Genomic DNA, 18,306 nt, shown 5'->3' on the forward strand with positions numbered 1-18,306 from the left:
TCAATATCCTTGCACTTTTGAAGATCTAAAAATGTATTCCCCTCCTGCCTCAGACACTGCACGCTGATAAGGCCTGGGCGAACGCAAGGAGTGCAGCTCTGCTCTTTGTGTTTTTCCAGTTTTTGAGGTTTCAACAGAGTTGCGTTTTTTCCAAGATACCATGGAGGTATCAGCATTGTTTATGACAATCTTATATTTCAGTTCCAAATTCCCCTTGCTTGGCTAAATGTTGGCCCTGTGCTTTTATTTCAGATACGAAGAAATAGACCTTGAAACAGGAATACTGGAAACCAAAAGGCATCCTGTTCCATCAGATGATATTTATCCTGTCCACATGATTTTGGATAACAAAGATGGCATACAAGGTTCCTGCCAGTATTTTAAAGAAAGAGTAGATATCACTGATCAAATAAGGACAAAGGATTTGCAACCTTGTTGTACCTATGTAGAAGCTGTCGAAAAGTGAGTGAGATCCTCATATATATGGCATTAAATATTTTTACCTTAAGTTTTGAAATTAGGTCCTCAGTTTGTGCAGATTATAACAAGAATAGTGTTGTGGGGGGGAAGTGATTAAACTCTCTGTTTTTATGGAACTAATAGTAATTCATTACTTTGCCTTCTGTTTCTTAGATGGGGAGAGAAACTGGTTATTGTTGCTTCCCAAGACCAGCGTTACAGAGCTTTAATAGGCTGGCAGGGCGACCCTGACTTAAAACTCCCTGACTTCTCCTACTGTATTTTGGAGCGTTTAGGTCGTGCTAGATGGCAAGGAGAGCTTCAGAGGGACCTTCACACCGGGGTTTTCAAGTGAGTTTATATCTTGCTGTTAATATATGAATTAAATCAAAGCTAATAAGTTTCCAGTGGTTATTTTTAAAAACCTGTCCACTTAAGAATTGCTCGTGTCCGTTTTGGTAGGATCTCATTGTCCCTACCAGGAGCACTTGGTTCTTGGAGTCTTTATCACTAGAAGTTTTCTGGTCTCTTCCTTGAGTTCATTTTACTTCCTTATACTTCTTCCTGCAACCAGAGATTGTCTGTTGGGTCTATACATGAGTTTCTAGTTTGTGGAAGTTCTTGCTTTCTCTAAAGCACTTTTTCTTCAAATTTGGGGTGGAACCATGATTTTCATTTTGTTTTCTAAACTGATGAGTCAGCATCTTATCCTGCCCAAGTTCTGAAGACATTCTTGGATGCCCACTTTTTGTCCACAGCACTGGCCCTGTGTGACATCTTCGGTATGACCTGCATGGGGGCCTGAGTTACCAGCTCCCAAACTAGAGCATGTATTTCACTGATGGGGGAGCAGCCTCTTAGAAAACTTCTAGCTTCATGTTGCAGTGCTGAAGAACATTAGCACTGCTTTTAAGCATTTACTGCTTTTAGGAGATGAAGCGTGTGTACCTTGCATAACCTACTGGCATTGTTTTTTTGCCACTTTGGAAGCTGTTTTAGGTAACTAGGATGATGGGAGTGGAGGGGACAACTTTTGTGGATACTTTTCTGTCAGTTCAGTGTCCTGAGTCAGCTCACTAAGCAATGAGATGGATACCAGAGCTATGACAAGGGGACAGTGATGTTAGCGTAGCCAGGACTTAGAAGGAGAGGCTGGAGAAAGAAAGGATGGGGATACAATATTGGTCCAGCTGTCTCGTCACACCATGCCATGGCACTAGGATTTTGCATAGAGACTGTAGGTTAAAATCAAAAGTATTTCTCTCCATTTAATTGAATTAACTATGAAAATCAGTTTCACAGAATATCTGGCACTTCCTAATTTTGAGATTGTCACTTTGAAAATTAACGTGTTGCTACAGCCATAGGTGATTTAGGTAAAGTGTTTTGGGATACTGGATAATTAGAATTTATTTGCAGAAGTTCCCATGCCTATAGATATCTTGCCATCTTTTCTTTAGAGTGGATGCTGGAAAAATTCATTATCACCGAAGAGTTTTGGACAAAAATGGTCTCATAACAATGCAGTCCCATGTCATAAGGCTGCCAAGTGGAGCACAGCAACACTCGATTCTTCTACTTCTGACTCGCTTTCATGTTGATAGGTATGTGCCACTCAGATGTTCTAAAGATCTCCTGGGTAGACACTGACTTTGTACTATGATGAAAGTTTGCTCTGCTGTCACAGAACTGTCGAAGTGTCCTGGTATTGCCCTTCTCAATGTCTTTATTAACTCCTTTCCCAGATGCTGGACCGTGAAAGCTTGTCTTTGAGCTGTAAGAGATAGGATATTCTAGTGCCTTTCACCTGCCTAAAAAAGCCCAAGTCTTATTGTAGCATTAATCATTCTGTTAATTTTGAGTGTTCTCACTTCAGACACATTTGTAGTAGAATTTTGGGGTGTTTGTATTTTGTTTGTGATTAGAACTTGTGCTTCCATGGATTGCCAATGAAGTAACAGCCTGGACTTAGTCACTGTTCTGTCAGTTGGGGTCTCTTGGTGACACATTCTCTTGTGTGCTGTTTACAGAAGGAAAATAAATCTCTAATTCCTAAAACGATCTGAGAACACTACAGCATACTTCTCTAGTGACTGTCATTTTGTAAAGGTTTAACTCCAGTTTATAAAGTTACATGCATGCTTACATGTAAAATAATTTTCTTTTCTTGGTTAGGAGGAGCAAATATGATATTCTGATGGAGAGGCTCTCAACTACACTAAGTGCTCGTTCAAACCAGATGGAAACATTAGGAAATTTGAGGGAAGAATTGGTGAGAATCATTACTGTCTTTCAAATTCTCACTCTCATAGAATCTAGATGATTAGTATCAAAGGCAGTCATTCATACTGCCTGGTGTTTAAAGTTGCACAATATTTTGGGGTAGGGTATCAAAAGAAGGATCTTAACCTACTCGATCAGGTTACTCTTGGTTTTTGTGACAAGGAATGAGTTCTGTTCGATCCACAGTTTCAGAAAATGTTTGTTGACAGGTATCGTCATGCAGTTCTTACTTGCAGGATGCTCCTGGTTGCTGCTGCTAGTTGGGACGGTAGAGTTGAAGGGATAAAACACAACCAAGAAGCAACTAGTGCTCTGCCTGGTGTCTGCACTAGCAGGCTTTTAATATCCTTCTTTGTTATCCTACTCTAAAATACTGTGTTTTAAGAGCAGGCAGCATGAATGTCTTTGTTACACCTAGAGGTGAGACCTCTGGGCTACAGTGACTTTTGCCATTTCTTTTTGCATTAGGGTGTTTGTGAGAGAACTTTCAAACGTCTCTATCAATATATGATGAATGCTGGCCTAGCCAAGGTGGTATCTGTCCCATTACAAGATATACACCCCAACGGAGGACCCTACAAGACAAAGAAAGGTAACTAAAACGATATTTTTCCTTGCTTTTAATGTAATTACATTCATGCCATTCTTTCTATAAGCTTCAAATCTTAACTTAGAAGACATGTAAGTGAAAATCTGTCTATGCAATTACGTGGAAAAATGTGTTAATAAAGCTAGAGCACTGCAGCCCAGTTGGATTAAGCATTTGTTCCAGGCTTTTAAGAAATGGATGCAGGCAAGTTTGTTGTGGATCAGTGTAAGCTGTTTCAGTGAATTGTGACTGCTGAAGCCAGTACAGAGAGGAGGGTCAAAGAGGAGTCTGCTGACTTTACAGGTTGAAGTTGAAAAACAAGTCAATAAACTTGACAAAAATAGATTTCAAGTTATATAAAACAAAAAAAAAAAAGACCATTATGAAATAAGAAGCTAAAGAAACAGACCATCTTAGTTATGACTTGTGCTGAAATTATGACTTTTGCTGAATGACATCAGAACGCAAAGATTCTCTGGAAAATTTCATACCAAATTATGAACATAAGCTTCCACAGCACTACCTTGGAATTCTTTAAGTAAGCAAGATAGCCAACATCTGCTGTTCAAAAAAGATGTAGTCTACTGAGAGATAGTTTAAAGCATAACCACCTTTGAATTTAATGTTAATAGGTTTGCAAGAACTGCTGATAGCTTTCAAACATGTAGTGAAAAGACAAAGAAGAACAGGACTGCATGAAGAAAGGGAAGAAAGCAGTTGCTCTCAGAAAAAGATGCAGATAAAACATGTGGGGAAAAAACTACGAGAAATAATAATAGAAAGTATGAGGAAGGTTACTATCACTAATTGAATTAATGTAATTGCTTAAGGAATCCTAAGAGGCAGGATTAAAAAGAAATCGTTCTAAAAGATGAACGGTGTTTTTCAGAGATGTAGTGAACTGAATGTAGGGAAAAAATCTGGTATGAACTGAGCATTGCAAATTATTGAGTCTTTGTGAATAGGATTGATCATAAAGGAACAAGTGAAAGAGCCAATAAAAATGTGAGAACTTCAAGAGGATGAAAGTGAATGCCAGTCTCTTGATAAGACATCAAATTCCTTCAAACCTTTTAAGTCTGGGGGAAAGAAATCTCTCTGTAGGGAAATTGTGTTATGAACAAAGTGAAGCAGTGGCCAAAAGTAGGTACAGCATCTACCATGATTCAGAGAGAAATCTCCCCCATTGTACTGTGTAAAAAAGGGAGTGATTTTATGAGTTCATTTGTCATGAAATATACAGATCTGCCTGCTTCCCGTAAGAGTTGCAGACTGGTTGGAAGTGACCTCTGGAGATCATCCAGTGCAATCCTCCCATGGAGCAGGAACACCCAGATGAGGTTACACAGGAAGGTGTGCAAGCGGGTTGGAATGTCTACAGAGGAGGAGACTCCACAACCTCCTTGGGCAGCCTGGGCCAGGCTCTGGCACCTTAAAGGAAATAAGTTTCTCCTCATTTTCAGATAGAACCTCTTGTGCTTCAGTCTGTACTCGTTGCCCCTCATCCTATCATTGGGCACCACTGAAAGGAGTCTCATCCATCCTCTTGACACCCACCCGTGAGATATTTATAAACATTGATGAGATCCCCTCTCAGCTTCTCTTCTCCAGGGTGAACAGCCCCAGCTCTCTCAGTCTCTCCTTATAAGAAAGATGCTCCAGACCCCTCAGTGTCTCTGTAGCTCTGCTGAACTCTCTCCAGTAGTTCCTTGTTCTTCTTAAACTGGGGAGCCCAGAACTGGATCCAGAACTCCAGATGTGGCCTCACCAGAGCAGAGCAGAGAGGGAGGAACAACGTCCCTGACCTGCTGTGCACACTCTGCCTAATGCAGCCCAGGTACCGTTGGCCTCTTGGCCACACGGACACATTGCTGGCTCAGCTGTCAGTGGGACTTCTACACAGAAGGATTCATTTAAGTTCAGAGTTTCAAGAAGGCACTGGAGATCCTCAAAAATATTCTGAAATGGTTCAGTGTATAATAAAATATGTGGAAAAAATTATAATCAAACTCTTACAAAATATATGTTTTACATAGTTGATGCATTTCTGGTTTGAGCAAATGTCTCGCAGTGGCTTGTATGACACAGATATTTTTAGTCACACCATTTAGTACTGTCATTGACAAAAACCTGGATTTGTTCTTACACTGTCTTTGAGTACTATTGCACCAGGTTATATTTGTTTATACTTCCTCACACAGAATTAAGTTTCAGAGATGTTCTAATGAGGTGAAGATATTTGCAAATAAAATCCAAAATAGTAGGTAGTATTCCTAAAAGATAGAGTTTATAATCAGTAGTAAAAATATCTAATTCCAATTAAAGAATTTATTTAGAAGACAAGAAAATACAAGTCCATTTATACACTTAGTGGCAATCCACAAGGCAGTAGATGTTTCCTGTTTTGTCATGGATTGGCACAATGGCAACTGCATTTACTGCTTAAGTATGTCATGAAAAATGACACCTGATGAATCTTTCACTTGAAGGATAATTCCATCTTATAGACGCAAAAGCTGAAAATCCACGTCAATGCCTTCAAAAACTCTAGGTTTTAAAGTAGGATTAATTAATAATAGCTGATTTTCATTGGCGATCAAGATAGTTTAATCTCTAGAGTTATACAGGAAAGCAGATAGAAATATGTGGGACACACTGAGGATGACGCCAGAGCATCTGCTATGGGAGGCACATCATTGGGCAGCAGGAGCTAAAGTAAAAAGAATTGGTTGGGTTTTTTATTTTGTTTTTTCTCCAAATACTGCTTCGAGTGAAAATTAATGGGCTGTAGAAACACAGAGGGCATGATAACAGTGCCTGCAGCCTTAGCAGAATGTCAGCACTTAATTACTGTCCTAAGCACTATCTTAGGATGCCGGCAGGGAAAGAATTCAGTGTGAGGAAATACAGTGGAATCATCTGGCCTGGAGCTCAGTCACATGATTAAGTTACGGCCGATTAACTTCATGTCACCTGGGCTTCAATAACTGATCATATATATAAAAAATAAAGTTATTTAACTGAAACCTTAATGATTTCACCTAAAGCTTTCACCTGGCATTTTTTGCAGCAGGGCTGTACCAGAGAAGTAGAGGCGGCTGTAGCTGTTCTCACTGACTGCTGCAGGATGAATTGGCTACATCTGCAGCAGCTGCTGAATCGCTGTGACTTGATCAGTTGGCAATGTGCACTGAGTTCTAGCTTACTGCTGCTCTCTTAAATTGTTCAGCAGGAGCTGAATGGCACTGCTGATAGTGGCTCATCCTTATATCAGGGAGCAGGATCACGGCAGCTCTCCTGGAGTCATCTGTCCCCGCTCTTCTGCGAGATCGCAGAAGCATAAAGCAGGTGGAGAGTTACTACAGCACAGTCAGCAGACAGTAACGTGTTAAGGTGTGGAATTGGATCTTGTGGCTGGTGAGCAGCAGCGTGTTCTGCTCTTGTATATAACAACCTTAGATTTTTTTTGTCTCTGTTTTCATTGCATGTAATTCCAGTACACCATACATGTTAACAAACCTCACCGTTCCCCAGGTGCAGAGAGCAGGTTAGGACTTTGGACAAGAAATCTAGATGCTTGGCTGCTCATATGTGGTTGTATAGAGTTTCCATAATATAACTGCTAGCATGTGTCGTGGAATTGGCAGAAAAAGGCTGAGAAGAGCCTCTTCTCATAGCGATTTTGGAACTGTGCAACATAACTCTACGTTTTAGTTACACTGTAGTAGCTCACTGGATGGGGTAGAGCTGTTCTATTTGATCCTTTTCTGCAGGGTGCTAGTTATTTGGTGTATGCTTCCTCCAGCATATATGCATACAAATACATAAGGTGCTAGGACACAGGAAAAGCTATATATATATTATATATATATATATATTTATATTTATATTTATATATTGGGAAGTGGAAGCAGCACCTGGTAGGACCCACCAGCTGGCATCCAGTTTGATCACGTGCTGAGGAAAGGCAATCCTGTATTAAGGAACAGTTTTGCAGCCAGGTAGCTTATTGTGTCTTCAGATGTACGGTTCTCTTTCATTATGTGATTTGCATTTATAGAAAGTAAAAAGTGCTTTCAGTCTATAGAAAGAAATGTGTTCTGAAGATGTAATACTGTGGATCAGCACTTAGGCCTTTCGTTGATTTATTTGTACTATTGAAATTTCTCCTGCTACTGCAGTGTTTTCTGCTCCACTCGTAAATCACGGTATTGGGCTGTCCTAATGTTGACACCGATGGGAAGGTTTGGAGCATCTCAAAAATTCAGCTAGTCAGCATTTTGACAGACTCATATACAGAGAAAAGCTGTTGCAAACCTTTTCTAGAAATAAGCAGTTGTCTTTGGTCTTCTGTGTTCCCCATTGCACAACTGCTTCTCTGTGCTGCTGAAAGAAGGTGGTCTGAACATGCACACACCCTGCATTTTGTTAACAGTTGTTCCTAACATTCATGTTCACAGGGACTGATGTCATGGTCCATTGCCTTAAATTACTAAAGGAATTTCGGAAGAAAATGGAAGATTATAATGATGATGATGAAGAAGAGATCATCACAAAAGCTGTTCAGCCTGTGGATATTGTTTGTGAAAGGGATATGCTCACCCAGGCTTATGAGCTAAGTAAGTGATGTAGTGTGACATGCTAAAGACTTTCCCATTGCCTTCTTATTCCTTGTATGTATGAAAGAAAGATATATTTTGTGGTGGGGAGATTTTAAAGTTCTGATTGCTTTTTATGTATCAGAAAGTGTCATTTTTTCTTGTAAAATATGAGCTTTATGTTCAGATAAAATTGGAGCTGTAGGTGCTGCCACCCAGTCCCTGGAAGCTTATCAACTGTTCAGTGCCACCAAACAAAGACATCACGGTAGAAACAGGGGATGGTGATAGGATGAGAAATGGTGATGAAGAAAACAGTGTTCCTTCTTCTCGTCCTACCTTTTTTCCTGAAGAAATGCATATCTGACTGGAAAGCTGTCAGGGAAAAAAATCACTCCTGCTTTTAATCTGAAGCTGTCACTTTCAAACTTCATTCTGCTGGGGCACTGCTTTGCATAAAATTGCGATTTATGGCAGGAAATGACTGTATATTGTATACGTCTGTGAAAATGTCTTTAGTTGTTAGTGGTGAATGTTAAATTGTATAATCCGGCCTGTATAGTTGTTCAGAGCAAATATGAGTGTATATACAAATGTATGTATACGTAATTTAATCAGATTATTTCCTTGAGATATTTTCTGGTTTTCCTTTCTGAAACAGTTGAAAGTAGGGGAACCAAAGGTATTTCTCAAGCAGAAATTCGCTTGGCTATGAATGTGGGGAAGCTAGAAGCAAGGATGCTCTGTCGTCTTCTGGAGAGGTGCAAAGTTGTCAAGGTAAGGTTAAAATAAAATAATGTAGGTTGTTATTCAAACTGGAGATACAAGTGTGGTAACTGTGGTAGTATCTTGCAACATTGTTACCCTCAGACAGTAGAAATGGCAGGGACCTGAGAACCAACAGTTTTTTATTTTTCAAGCATGGAATTTATTTTGATTTCTTTATGTTAATGTTAGTCAACATTTTTCTTATTTGGAAAAAATGGATCATAACTTGATATCTTTTGATGTGAGGGGAGAACAGTTAGAAAATTTTCCCACTGTTGATGCTGGAGAACAGACAGTAAGAATGGAGAAGTAAGGTGGTAAAATAACATTCTGACTGTTTCCTTAGGGTTTTATGGAGGATGAAGGTCGGCAAAGGACAACAAAGTATATTTCATACACGTTTGCGGAGGAGAGTGATTTAAACCGTCAGTTTGAGAGAGAGAAGGCTCGGAGCGAGCAGTTAGCCACTGTGACTTTGGCGCTAGTGCCAGAGGATTCCCCACCTGTGCAAGATGTGCCTCCTGGGGAAGATGATACTTTGGTCTCAGAGTCTGACAATGAAGAAGGAAAAGATGGCAAGAAGAGACGAAAAGGTCAGAAGACCAACTCTGGTTCTCTGTTGAAATTAAGTTTCCAAGATGATACCCATCAGTCAACACCAGCTAAAGGTAGATCATGATTCTGAAATCTGGAAAGAACCTTGCAATTTTCTTTTTTTTCTTTAATAAAATGATCTATAAAATATACTAGTAGCTTCCATTAAGGTTTTTGATCATATATCTATTTTTACACTTATTATTTCCATGCTTTTTTGATGTTCTCTTTCCACCAGAAGTCTTACGTTTTAGAATACTGTAGGTGTGGTAATCTCTGGAGATTCTGGGGGCTGAAGTGTGCTCTGATGCTTGTGTGCACCAAAGAACGTTTCTGACTGTCACCAGTCACTGGGAAAGTCACCTTCTCCTTACTCCTTTGCCATTTCTCCCCTTTTCCCCATACAAATGAAACGCGCTCATGCACCTTGCTCCTTGGATGCTCAGTTATTTTTCTGTTGGCTTGAAGAGCTGAAATGATTCTGCATAGGGTCAGACAAATTCTCAAACTGTTGGAAGGAAGGAGGCAGGACTGTGTGGTGAAAAATGAGCAGAGTGGGGATACAATGGGAGCCAGCAGTCAGTCGTTAAGAGAAACAGCATCCTGGGGTAAATTTGGTATCTGCCTTGGATGTTCTGTGATGAACTGACAGGTCACTGTCATAGATGCTGTTTTTCAAAATATCTTATGGCTCAAGCTGTGCCCATCAGTGAGCACCACCTGGGTAGAGCTATAGCTTTTAGTCCTTGAATACTTCAGAAGGGTTTTGAACACATTTCGTATTTCTTGAAATGTTTTATTTCTTCCTTCCTCACTAAGCAAAAAGGTGGGCTGTGCCTCCCATTAAAACACACCATTTCATTCCATTGGATATGTAAATGTCATCTTAGGTGTGGGAAATAGCACAGGAACTGACAGTTCGGACAGTTGATTTTTTTTTTTATAATTGTAACATATAAAAATTCTTCTCCTTTAGCAGTGGTTTCTTCCAGTTGGAAATATCTGGTATTGAGACTTAGACTCTGTGCAGAATGTATTTATTCATGTACCGATGCAAAGCTTCAGGTGGGATGAGTTTAAGCAGAGCAATGCTGGTTTTTCATCTGAGAGCAGATGGGGTGGTAACCAACCACTCTGAAGAAGGAATAGACTTGGGATGACTTGACCCACAGCTTTACTCGCCTGAGTGTATTGTAACAAAAATGTCTCCTGAAACTAATTGCTTCATGTTTTTCTTTAGTAGTTTGGAACATCTTAATGTGAAAGCTACCAGCCTCTTGGGGACATATTTTTAAAAGGATATGGTGGTTTATTTTTATTTATTTATTTTAACTATTTGGATGTTTCACAACTTCTCTGATAAACTCCCGTGGAAGACGGGAGAACAGATCTCCATTTCTTACGTAGATTATCTTTGCAGTAGTGCTAAATCCTTGTTCTGCTTTGAGTCTGAACAGTCAGATTTCTGGCAGAACTTCAGAATCTTTGTGACAGAAACTCTTCTTTCTTCAAACAGCAGTTTCTGGATAAGTTAATCTGGCCCTTCATGGTCCTCTAAGTCTGCCCTTGAAATGGCTTCTACACGGAGAGAATTATTTGATGACAGGGAGTTCAGTTTTTTTTAAAACTGTACTTTTGGAGGCTGAATGCAGCCATTCATGATCAAACCACTGCTTCCAGCAGGGTAGAATATGGGAAAAAATGTAGCAGGATGCTTTTAAGTACAGTTACCTGGGGCTTTTATGGAGAGAAAAGCTGAACATTTACAGGAACTGTAAGAGCAGACCAATTACAAGGCTGTTTGCTCTTAAACCAGACTCAAAGCCAACAACTGTGAAGTCTCAGCGGAAGAAGCTGAATTCCCCTCAAATTCTTGAAGAGCCTGAAGAGCTCCCAGACAACGTTTCGGGCGAGAGTTCTACTTTGGAAGCTGTAAAGCAGGAGTCCAGTCTTCCCACCTGTGCTGCTTCCACTTCTGAAGACGGGGATGTGGCTGTGATTGAGGAGGTCAGACTGGAAGACCTGAAGGTAAGATCACATCTTAGTATTTTCTTGTCAGTATGGTTATCTGAGCTAAGTTATGTACTTTTACAGCATGACTTCAAGCTATGGTTTTATATTCATTTATGGCATTGTTTTGTTTTATTTAATTTAATTTCAAAGTACATTCGTATTTTGGCTGCCTTGTAGTTGTAAGTGAAAATTATTCCAGGAGAAGGCAAGGTAGTTGTAAGAAATACGGTTCTGGGTTGGTTCCCTGGTGCTCTCCAAATTCCCTTGTTGACTTAATATGTGTCCTCACTTAATGTCTGTCTGTGCACACAAGTGTTGCATGTCATCTGGTCTGTCTGCTCTAGACCCAGAGAAATAAATGGGCTTCAACAGAAAAGTGTAGCCTCACTGACATACAACTGAGCCTGGGACAAGAAGCCTTTCTGAGAAAGAGGAGATGTTGGCTTGGCCTTAACTGTCAAGACCAAGTGGCTCAGAATGTGGAATGGGCATAGAAAGTGCATAAATCTCTGCATCTAACTGCATGGAAATCTTAGTTTCTGCCTTAGGTCCCTGCCTGTTTAGTTTGTTACAAATAAATACATGAAAACTCTGAATTCCTCAGATCCTACTGTGTGAGGAACCAACGTTAGGCTGAAGACATTGAACATTTCATGTACAATTTTCATTTTGTCCGTACTGTGCCCTAGAAGATGTGCAGTCAGAAGAAAGAGAAGCGTTCCAAAGCTACAGCCGTGGAGAGATCTCATGAAACGTACAGGCTGCTGAAGCGCCGAAATCTCATTGTGGAAGCTGTTCGAAACCTCCGGCTGATTGAAAGCTTGTTCACGTGAGTTCATCTGAAAACAGTGTACTAGGAGCCTGGTGCATTTGGGTAGTAGAAACACTACTTTAGCAAGCAACCTCTGTGCTTATTCCATTGTTGGCTTTTCGTGTGTCTGATGGCACTGTTTGCTATCATGTTGAAGAGGGTGGCACACAGAAGGTATGTGGGGATTGCAGTTATACTGAATCTTGAAAATTAATCACCTCTTTGGAAGCAATAATAGTTCTCTGCAGATAATGACACAAGTGAGTTTTTATATGCTGTGAGTCCCATAAATAGAGATCAGAGAACCTTCTTCTCCGTTCACAGTGTGCCAGTGCTTGGCGCCACACAGCACTTCCTTACTTGAGGATTCTTTCATCCACATAATTTTCATTCCTGCATGGTTTCAAAAATATTTCATGTGTTACGATGTCACAGGCTGTAGAGACTCAGATCTTCATGTCCATCATCACTGATCACTAGAATTCTAACAGGGTCCAGAAAGCTTGCTTTTCCTCGTACTTTTATGTGGTACAGTGTTTTCTCCTGACTTGCCTTGTCTGGATTAAAGATACTTCCCTGAATATCTGTCAGTCTTTTAAGATTCACCTCCAAAGAGAAATGGAAATTCTGGTGCTCCTCTGGAGTCCGAGCTTCCAAATTGGCAGAACTGTTGTTGCTAATAGGATTGCACCGTCCATTTTCTGTGTCAGCACATAAGATCCTGGCATGTCAATACACACACAGCTGCCTGCTCTAGGAATTCAGTAAGAAATCATGGCTTTATTCTCTGGTTTGAGAATTTTGAAACCTTCTGTCACGTAGTTCAATTGCAGAGCGTTGTAAACTTAGAGCCTTGTCTTCTGGCACCAGCCTCATCACTGATTCATCTACTCGCAAGTGTGGGCTCAGAGGATATTTCAGGTCTCTGCTGTCCTCTTCAGTGCTGCCAAAAGGCAGCTCACAGGTTCCCACAGCACTGATGACAGTTCTGTCCCTCCCCAGTCTCTGCCAAGGAAATTTGCTGAGTTGTCACTCCAGTTACATTAGTTACTAGTCTTTTGAAAAAGATTAAGTCCGTGTGTACACTCACTTGTTGCCTCATTCCCTTAATGCCCTTCAATATCTTTTTCAGAATTGACTCTCCAGGATTGCAGGACTCAGAAGTAGGGCCTGGGGCACTTGTGATGAAGTGCATGAGAGCAGAGCTGAGGAGAGCAGGGTGTGAGTGCGCTCCTGCAGACTGCTGCAAGGGCTTCAAGTGATGGGATATGTGTTTCTCTATGGTGATTGCAGGTGTAGTTTCTGAGTTCCGAATGCCACTAAGTAAACTCTATTTGCCCCAGGCTGAGCTGAGCTTACAAGTGGAAGTATAAATTGCATATATTTAATCACCACTTGAAACAAAAGCTGGTTTTCCTGACCTTAGAGAGGCTGGATTCATAATTGCATGATAGCCACACACAGAGAAATCTGGCATCGAGGATTTGCTGTCGTCAGAACAGGAGTCCTCACATAAAAAAGGGTAAGCTTGATTACAAAGAAAATACAGCTGAAATTTAAAGCTAAGTTACCAGTTACCTACTGGGAAAAGTGAGCAGTGATTGGGAGTAGGGAAATACTGTTCACCCCACATCCTCTTAACAAACTGCTTAAGTCCCGCAATACTGCGAACTGCCTAAAATGTAAGGTATTTTTTGCATCTTTTAGGCTTCAGAAAATGGTCATGGATCAAGAAAAGCAAGAAGGTGTCTCCACTAAATGCTGCAGAAAATCTATTGTACGACTGGTCCAGAACCTTGCACGAGAAGGCCTCCTCAGGCTCTATCGCACCACAGTCATTCAGGATGGCATTAGTAAAAAGGTGACTGCACAAACCCTGGCAGCAGAAGCAGCTTTTCTCACAACCTTCTCATTTATCAAAATGTTTTGGACCTTTTTACTGAAATGACTTCACTTTTTGTAGCAGAACTCTCAGTCGAGCTGCCCAGAAGCTACATGTCCTGAACTAAGCTACTGTGAAAACCAGATTAGTGCTTTCAATTATTGTGCTGCAGATAATTGTGCAACCAAGGAATAGTCCAGAGATCAAAGTCTCTGAACCTCCTTCTGAGAGGTTCTGCTGCTTATCAGTTATGCAGTTCATGATTCTTTCCCTGGACTGTCAGACTGCAACACAATTCTATTTAATCCCCTTTTGAAAGCCAGGAGTATATGAGAAATCATAAGTTAGCTTCTGAGTTGAAATTTATAGAATGTGACCTGTTTTTTTTAAACAAAAATCCACTGTTATTGAGGTTTATGGAAGTAAAGTGTTTATAGTTGTAAAGCTGAGACTTATTGTAAATCTAGTGTGAAATGTTCGTAAGCAGGGAGATAATCCGTTGAAAATTACCTGCTGCACAATTACTGTAGGGCATATATGAAATCTTACTAAACTGAATGGTGTGTGTACTTTCAGCAACAATCTGTATTAGTTTGGCCTCATGAGGTATGACTTTTCATTTATCCCTTTCAGCCTAATCTTTGCAAGTTTAAGTGTTTGTTCCCCAAATATTTCAGATTTCAAAAATAAAAAAACCCCTGAGGTTTGTAGAAATGACATTAACTGCTGATTAGTACAAAGACCATACAGTCTGGCCTCTTGCTCAATACGAAGTAGCAACAGGAGTTTTGATCCAAAAGTGTTAATATTCTATGAATTATTAAACCTTCATAGGATTCATCCATTGTGGCTACTGTAATTAGTGGTTTGTTAATCTCTTGATAATTTAGGCAGCTAATTAAGAGCCAATATCTGCATAAATACCTTTTGTTTGCTTTCTGCTGCTCTGAACAGGTAGAGTTTGTTGTGCATCCTTCAGTGAGTCCCAACGATTCCCTTGTGAAAAGTGCCATTGAGCAGGTGCGCTTCCGAATCTCCAATTCAAGCACCGCAAACAGGCAAGTTCTAGTGATGGTTTGGGTGGCTTGTGGGGAACTTGGCTTATCTAGTGCATGTGAAAATATGAAGAGGAAATAAACACAAAGTAGGCAAAATAAAAGAAAAATCTCTTCTTTAGCAACAGAGACGTAGAAGCAGAGAGATGAAGCAAGATGCTGACTATCTCCTGATATCAGGAAAGAAGAGGAATTGAAGTGTGCTTAATTTTTACCAAAGTGCTGTGTGGTTTTAATGCAGGATTAAAGTCCCCCAGACACCAACATCTCAGGACCCCACGGAGGAAGAAAACCTGAGGCAAGAGGCAGCTCCTGATTCAGGAGAAACGCAAGAAAGCTCAAGTAAAGCTGATAATAATAATCGGCAACGAAAAACTGATGAAAAAATGGGTGTAACACAACTAAAAAACTATCATCCTGTTACAGGTACAGTTAAGTGTTTTTTATGCCATCTTTCACTTTTCCATTTATTATTAATAATCACTTTCAGATATTGGGCTCTCCTAAGATACAATTGTGGTTTTTTTCTTCTTTTACAGAAGAAAAAATAGGTTTATGTTAAAGCAGTCTTACTATCCAATGTTTTCTTAACTGCTTTTTTTTTTTACAGTTGTGAACTGGAGTATTTGTGTTCACTACTTCTTCTTTGCTACTTGTCACTTAATATTTGTAATTTATTTTTAATTTCAACTGCCCACTTCCTTCCAGTTTTCTTCACATCAGTTTTGCAGAGATCGATGTTTCTTCTGTTCTAATGCTCTTTTTTAATCTTCCTTCCCAGTTCCAGGACTTGGACGCTCTCTTGGCTTTCTTCCCAAAATGCCCCGTTTAAGAATGGTCCACATGTTCCTCTGGTACTTAATTTATGGACACCCTTTAAATGAAACACGGCAAAAAGGAGGTAGTGATGGCGAGAAAAAAGGCAGCAAACAAGGGCTGGATATGAACGCAGCTGTACTGGAACCACAACCAGATGGGACTTTAGAAATTGTGACACCTGCGGTGAATCCTGAATCCTCTGCACAGGAGGCTGAAGTGGACTTGTCTAATCAAACAGGTAAGAAGTGGCATGTCCTGACTGCGCCACAGTTCAGTGTAGTAGCTCCGTAACTGTTTGACTATACGACTTCAATGAAAACATTTTAAGGTTGGAACACAAAGCTTGAAAAAACGACTCATCTATTTTTAATTGCTTGACCTCAAATTGAAAGGGACATCAAACAGGGCATCGTTCTGGATAGTGAAATACAGTAGGCTCAAATTGTGGATGATAAAAAGCTGGGAAGTTTGTTAGTAACTCAGAGAGAATGATTTGAAGTCAGAATAATCTTGAGTAAATTTGGAGAAATGGTTTAGATTTAATTTTCTTAGCAATAGGTCTATGCCGAAGCCGTAGTTAAATAATTACCTCTTTAACTAATTTACGAAATGTTGCCACCTTCTGTTTCTTTTACAAAAACAAGTTGAAGTAAGGGGGACGGGATATATATCTTCCAAAGTGAAAAAAGGATGTTAAAGGTAGCGGATAAACTATTCTCCGTGTTAATGAGTACAGAAAAAGAAATAATTGGATTGCTTATCCAGAAGCTATTTTAATATGCTGTAAGGATAATTAAGTCTTGGAACAGATCGTCTTAGTGAAAAACAAAGTGTTACAAGGGTGGTGTGAGTATCATCTTTGTACATGGGAATTTATAATGTTTGTTGCTTTCAGGCATCCTCTGAACTGTGTAAGCTAATAAAGAAGGGCAGACTTCTTTTTAGGAGGCTTAAATGTGCTTTTCAAGAGTCCTCACCAACACTGAAAAAGCCTGCAAAAGGCCACTTTAGAAAAGATTGAAAATCAATGGATTAGTTAATTTTCAGGTCAATTTAGATGTTCAGATTTCTAGACTATCAACTGTCAAATGTGTTTTGCTTGAACGCTTAAAGCAAAACTGTTACTACAACTACTAGGTTTGTCCTGTCTGAATCTAAGCCAGTCTTCTCGTTCCTAGTGTACGTGGATGATGCGTCATGGATGCGCCACGTCCCTCCTCTCCCGCTTCACAGGGAGTTTGGATTTGGATGGGCTCTCGTTAGTGACATTCTTCTCTGCTTGCCTCTCTCCATCTTTATTCAGATAGTACAAGTCAGCTACAAGGTGTGGTGTTTTTTTCCATTTACATTTGTTTTACTTTCAAATCTGATGATATCAACTGTACCTATAAGCAGTAGCAAATATCATCTTAGTTTATTTTAACAAAGCTTGCCATTGGAGAGTAGGTGCTTTAGGTCTTGATAGTTCCTTTTCCAGAAAAGTTAGTTGCTTTTACAGCCACACTGAAAAAATGTATAGCTTGGTAATACTGCAAATTCTTAAGCTAATATTTTGCAAAGAGCTTTTTATAATCTCACTGAATCTTCTGCCTTGTTGATGCGCAAGAATAATGTTTAAGCATTTTACAAAAGCAGTAATGTTTGCTTAGAAAATATTTCAGTAGGCAGTTCTGGCACCAAAGCTTGATGCTTGAAAGGATAGGTATATTTCACATTTTAATTAGCTTCTAAAATAATTCTAGGTGGACGGTCTAGAAGACTTTTTAAACGATCCACTAAAAAAGCACATTCTGATCAGGTCTCTTCCAAGGTCAATCCGACAGCAGCTTCTCTACAAAAGGTAAGTAAATGGATCTAGGGAGGAAACAAGAGTGGTTGCCTGTTTTCTCAGTTATTCCCTGTTTGTGTCAAAGAGAACTTTGTTACTTAAGACAAGGATCATCAGTCTTCTAAGGATAGTGTGCCAAATTGTATTTTTCTCTCCCAAATAGAAGGTAATAAGAAACTAATAAACAATATTCATGCATGCTGTCAGGCAGTGTTTGAGAGCTGGGAGGTTCTGTCCTTCATAACTCATCAGCAGGATGTTACTTCTGTATAAAACACACTCCTGACTGCTGCTAAATTCAGAATTTAATAGAGTCTAAATGTTGCTGTCCTTCATAAATCTTTCAGAAGGTGCCACATTTCCCAATTCCTGCCTCTTATGCATACCATTCGATTTCCACTCATGCTCTCATTGGCATGTCTGTTGTTTGCCATTCCTCATCTAGGAGATTTAAGAACTGAGATTGGACTGAATGTAGGAGGGGAAAGCAACTTTAAAGGAAAGTGATTTGAATATGTGGAATCAGCAGCATCAGAAGTTTCCCCAGAAGGTCATTGCTATGAGAACAGCATGGATTTGGGTGGTCGGAGATCTTGTACAACATTTT

General features: G+C 39.9%; 1 protein-coding gene across 1 annotated transcript in view; it reads left to right on the forward strand.

Annotated features, from left to right (window-relative positions):
* Positions 1–18,306, forward strand: part of GTF3C1 (general transcription factor IIIC subunit 1) — a gene marked incomplete at its 5' end in the record, with an annotated part of 42,411 nt that overhangs the window by 752 nt on the left and 23,353 nt on the right. The window contains 16 exons of the mRNA XM_080353798.1: positions 253–462; positions 634–810; positions 1,920–2,063; positions 2,635–2,731; positions 3,211–3,334; positions 7,792–7,950; positions 8,591–8,706; positions 9,044–9,365; positions 11,108–11,319; positions 11,994–12,133; positions 13,823–13,976; positions 14,952–15,055; positions 15,294–15,478; positions 15,834–16,109; positions 17,050–17,195; positions 17,614–17,711. Coding sequence (XP_080209924.1) covers positions 253–462; positions 634–810; positions 1,920–2,063; positions 2,635–2,731; positions 3,211–3,334; positions 7,792–7,950; positions 8,591–8,706; positions 9,044–9,365; positions 11,108–11,319; positions 11,994–12,133; positions 13,823–13,976; positions 14,952–15,055; positions 15,294–15,478; positions 15,834–16,109; positions 17,050–17,195; positions 17,614–17,711 — 2,664 coding nt within the window. The remainder of the gene's footprint in view (positions 1–252; positions 463–633; positions 811–1,919; positions 2,064–2,634; positions 2,732–3,210; positions 3,335–7,791; positions 7,951–8,590; positions 8,707–9,043; positions 9,366–11,107; positions 11,320–11,993; positions 12,134–13,822; positions 13,977–14,951; positions 15,056–15,293; positions 15,479–15,833; positions 16,110–17,049; positions 17,196–17,613; positions 17,712–18,306) is intronic.

The sequence above is a fragment of the Nesoenas mayeri genome, assembly GCF_963082525.1.
Source record: "Nesoenas mayeri genome assembly, chromosome: 15".
Lineage (NCBI taxonomy): Eukaryota > Metazoa > Chordata > Aves > Columbiformes > Columbidae > Nesoenas > Nesoenas mayeri.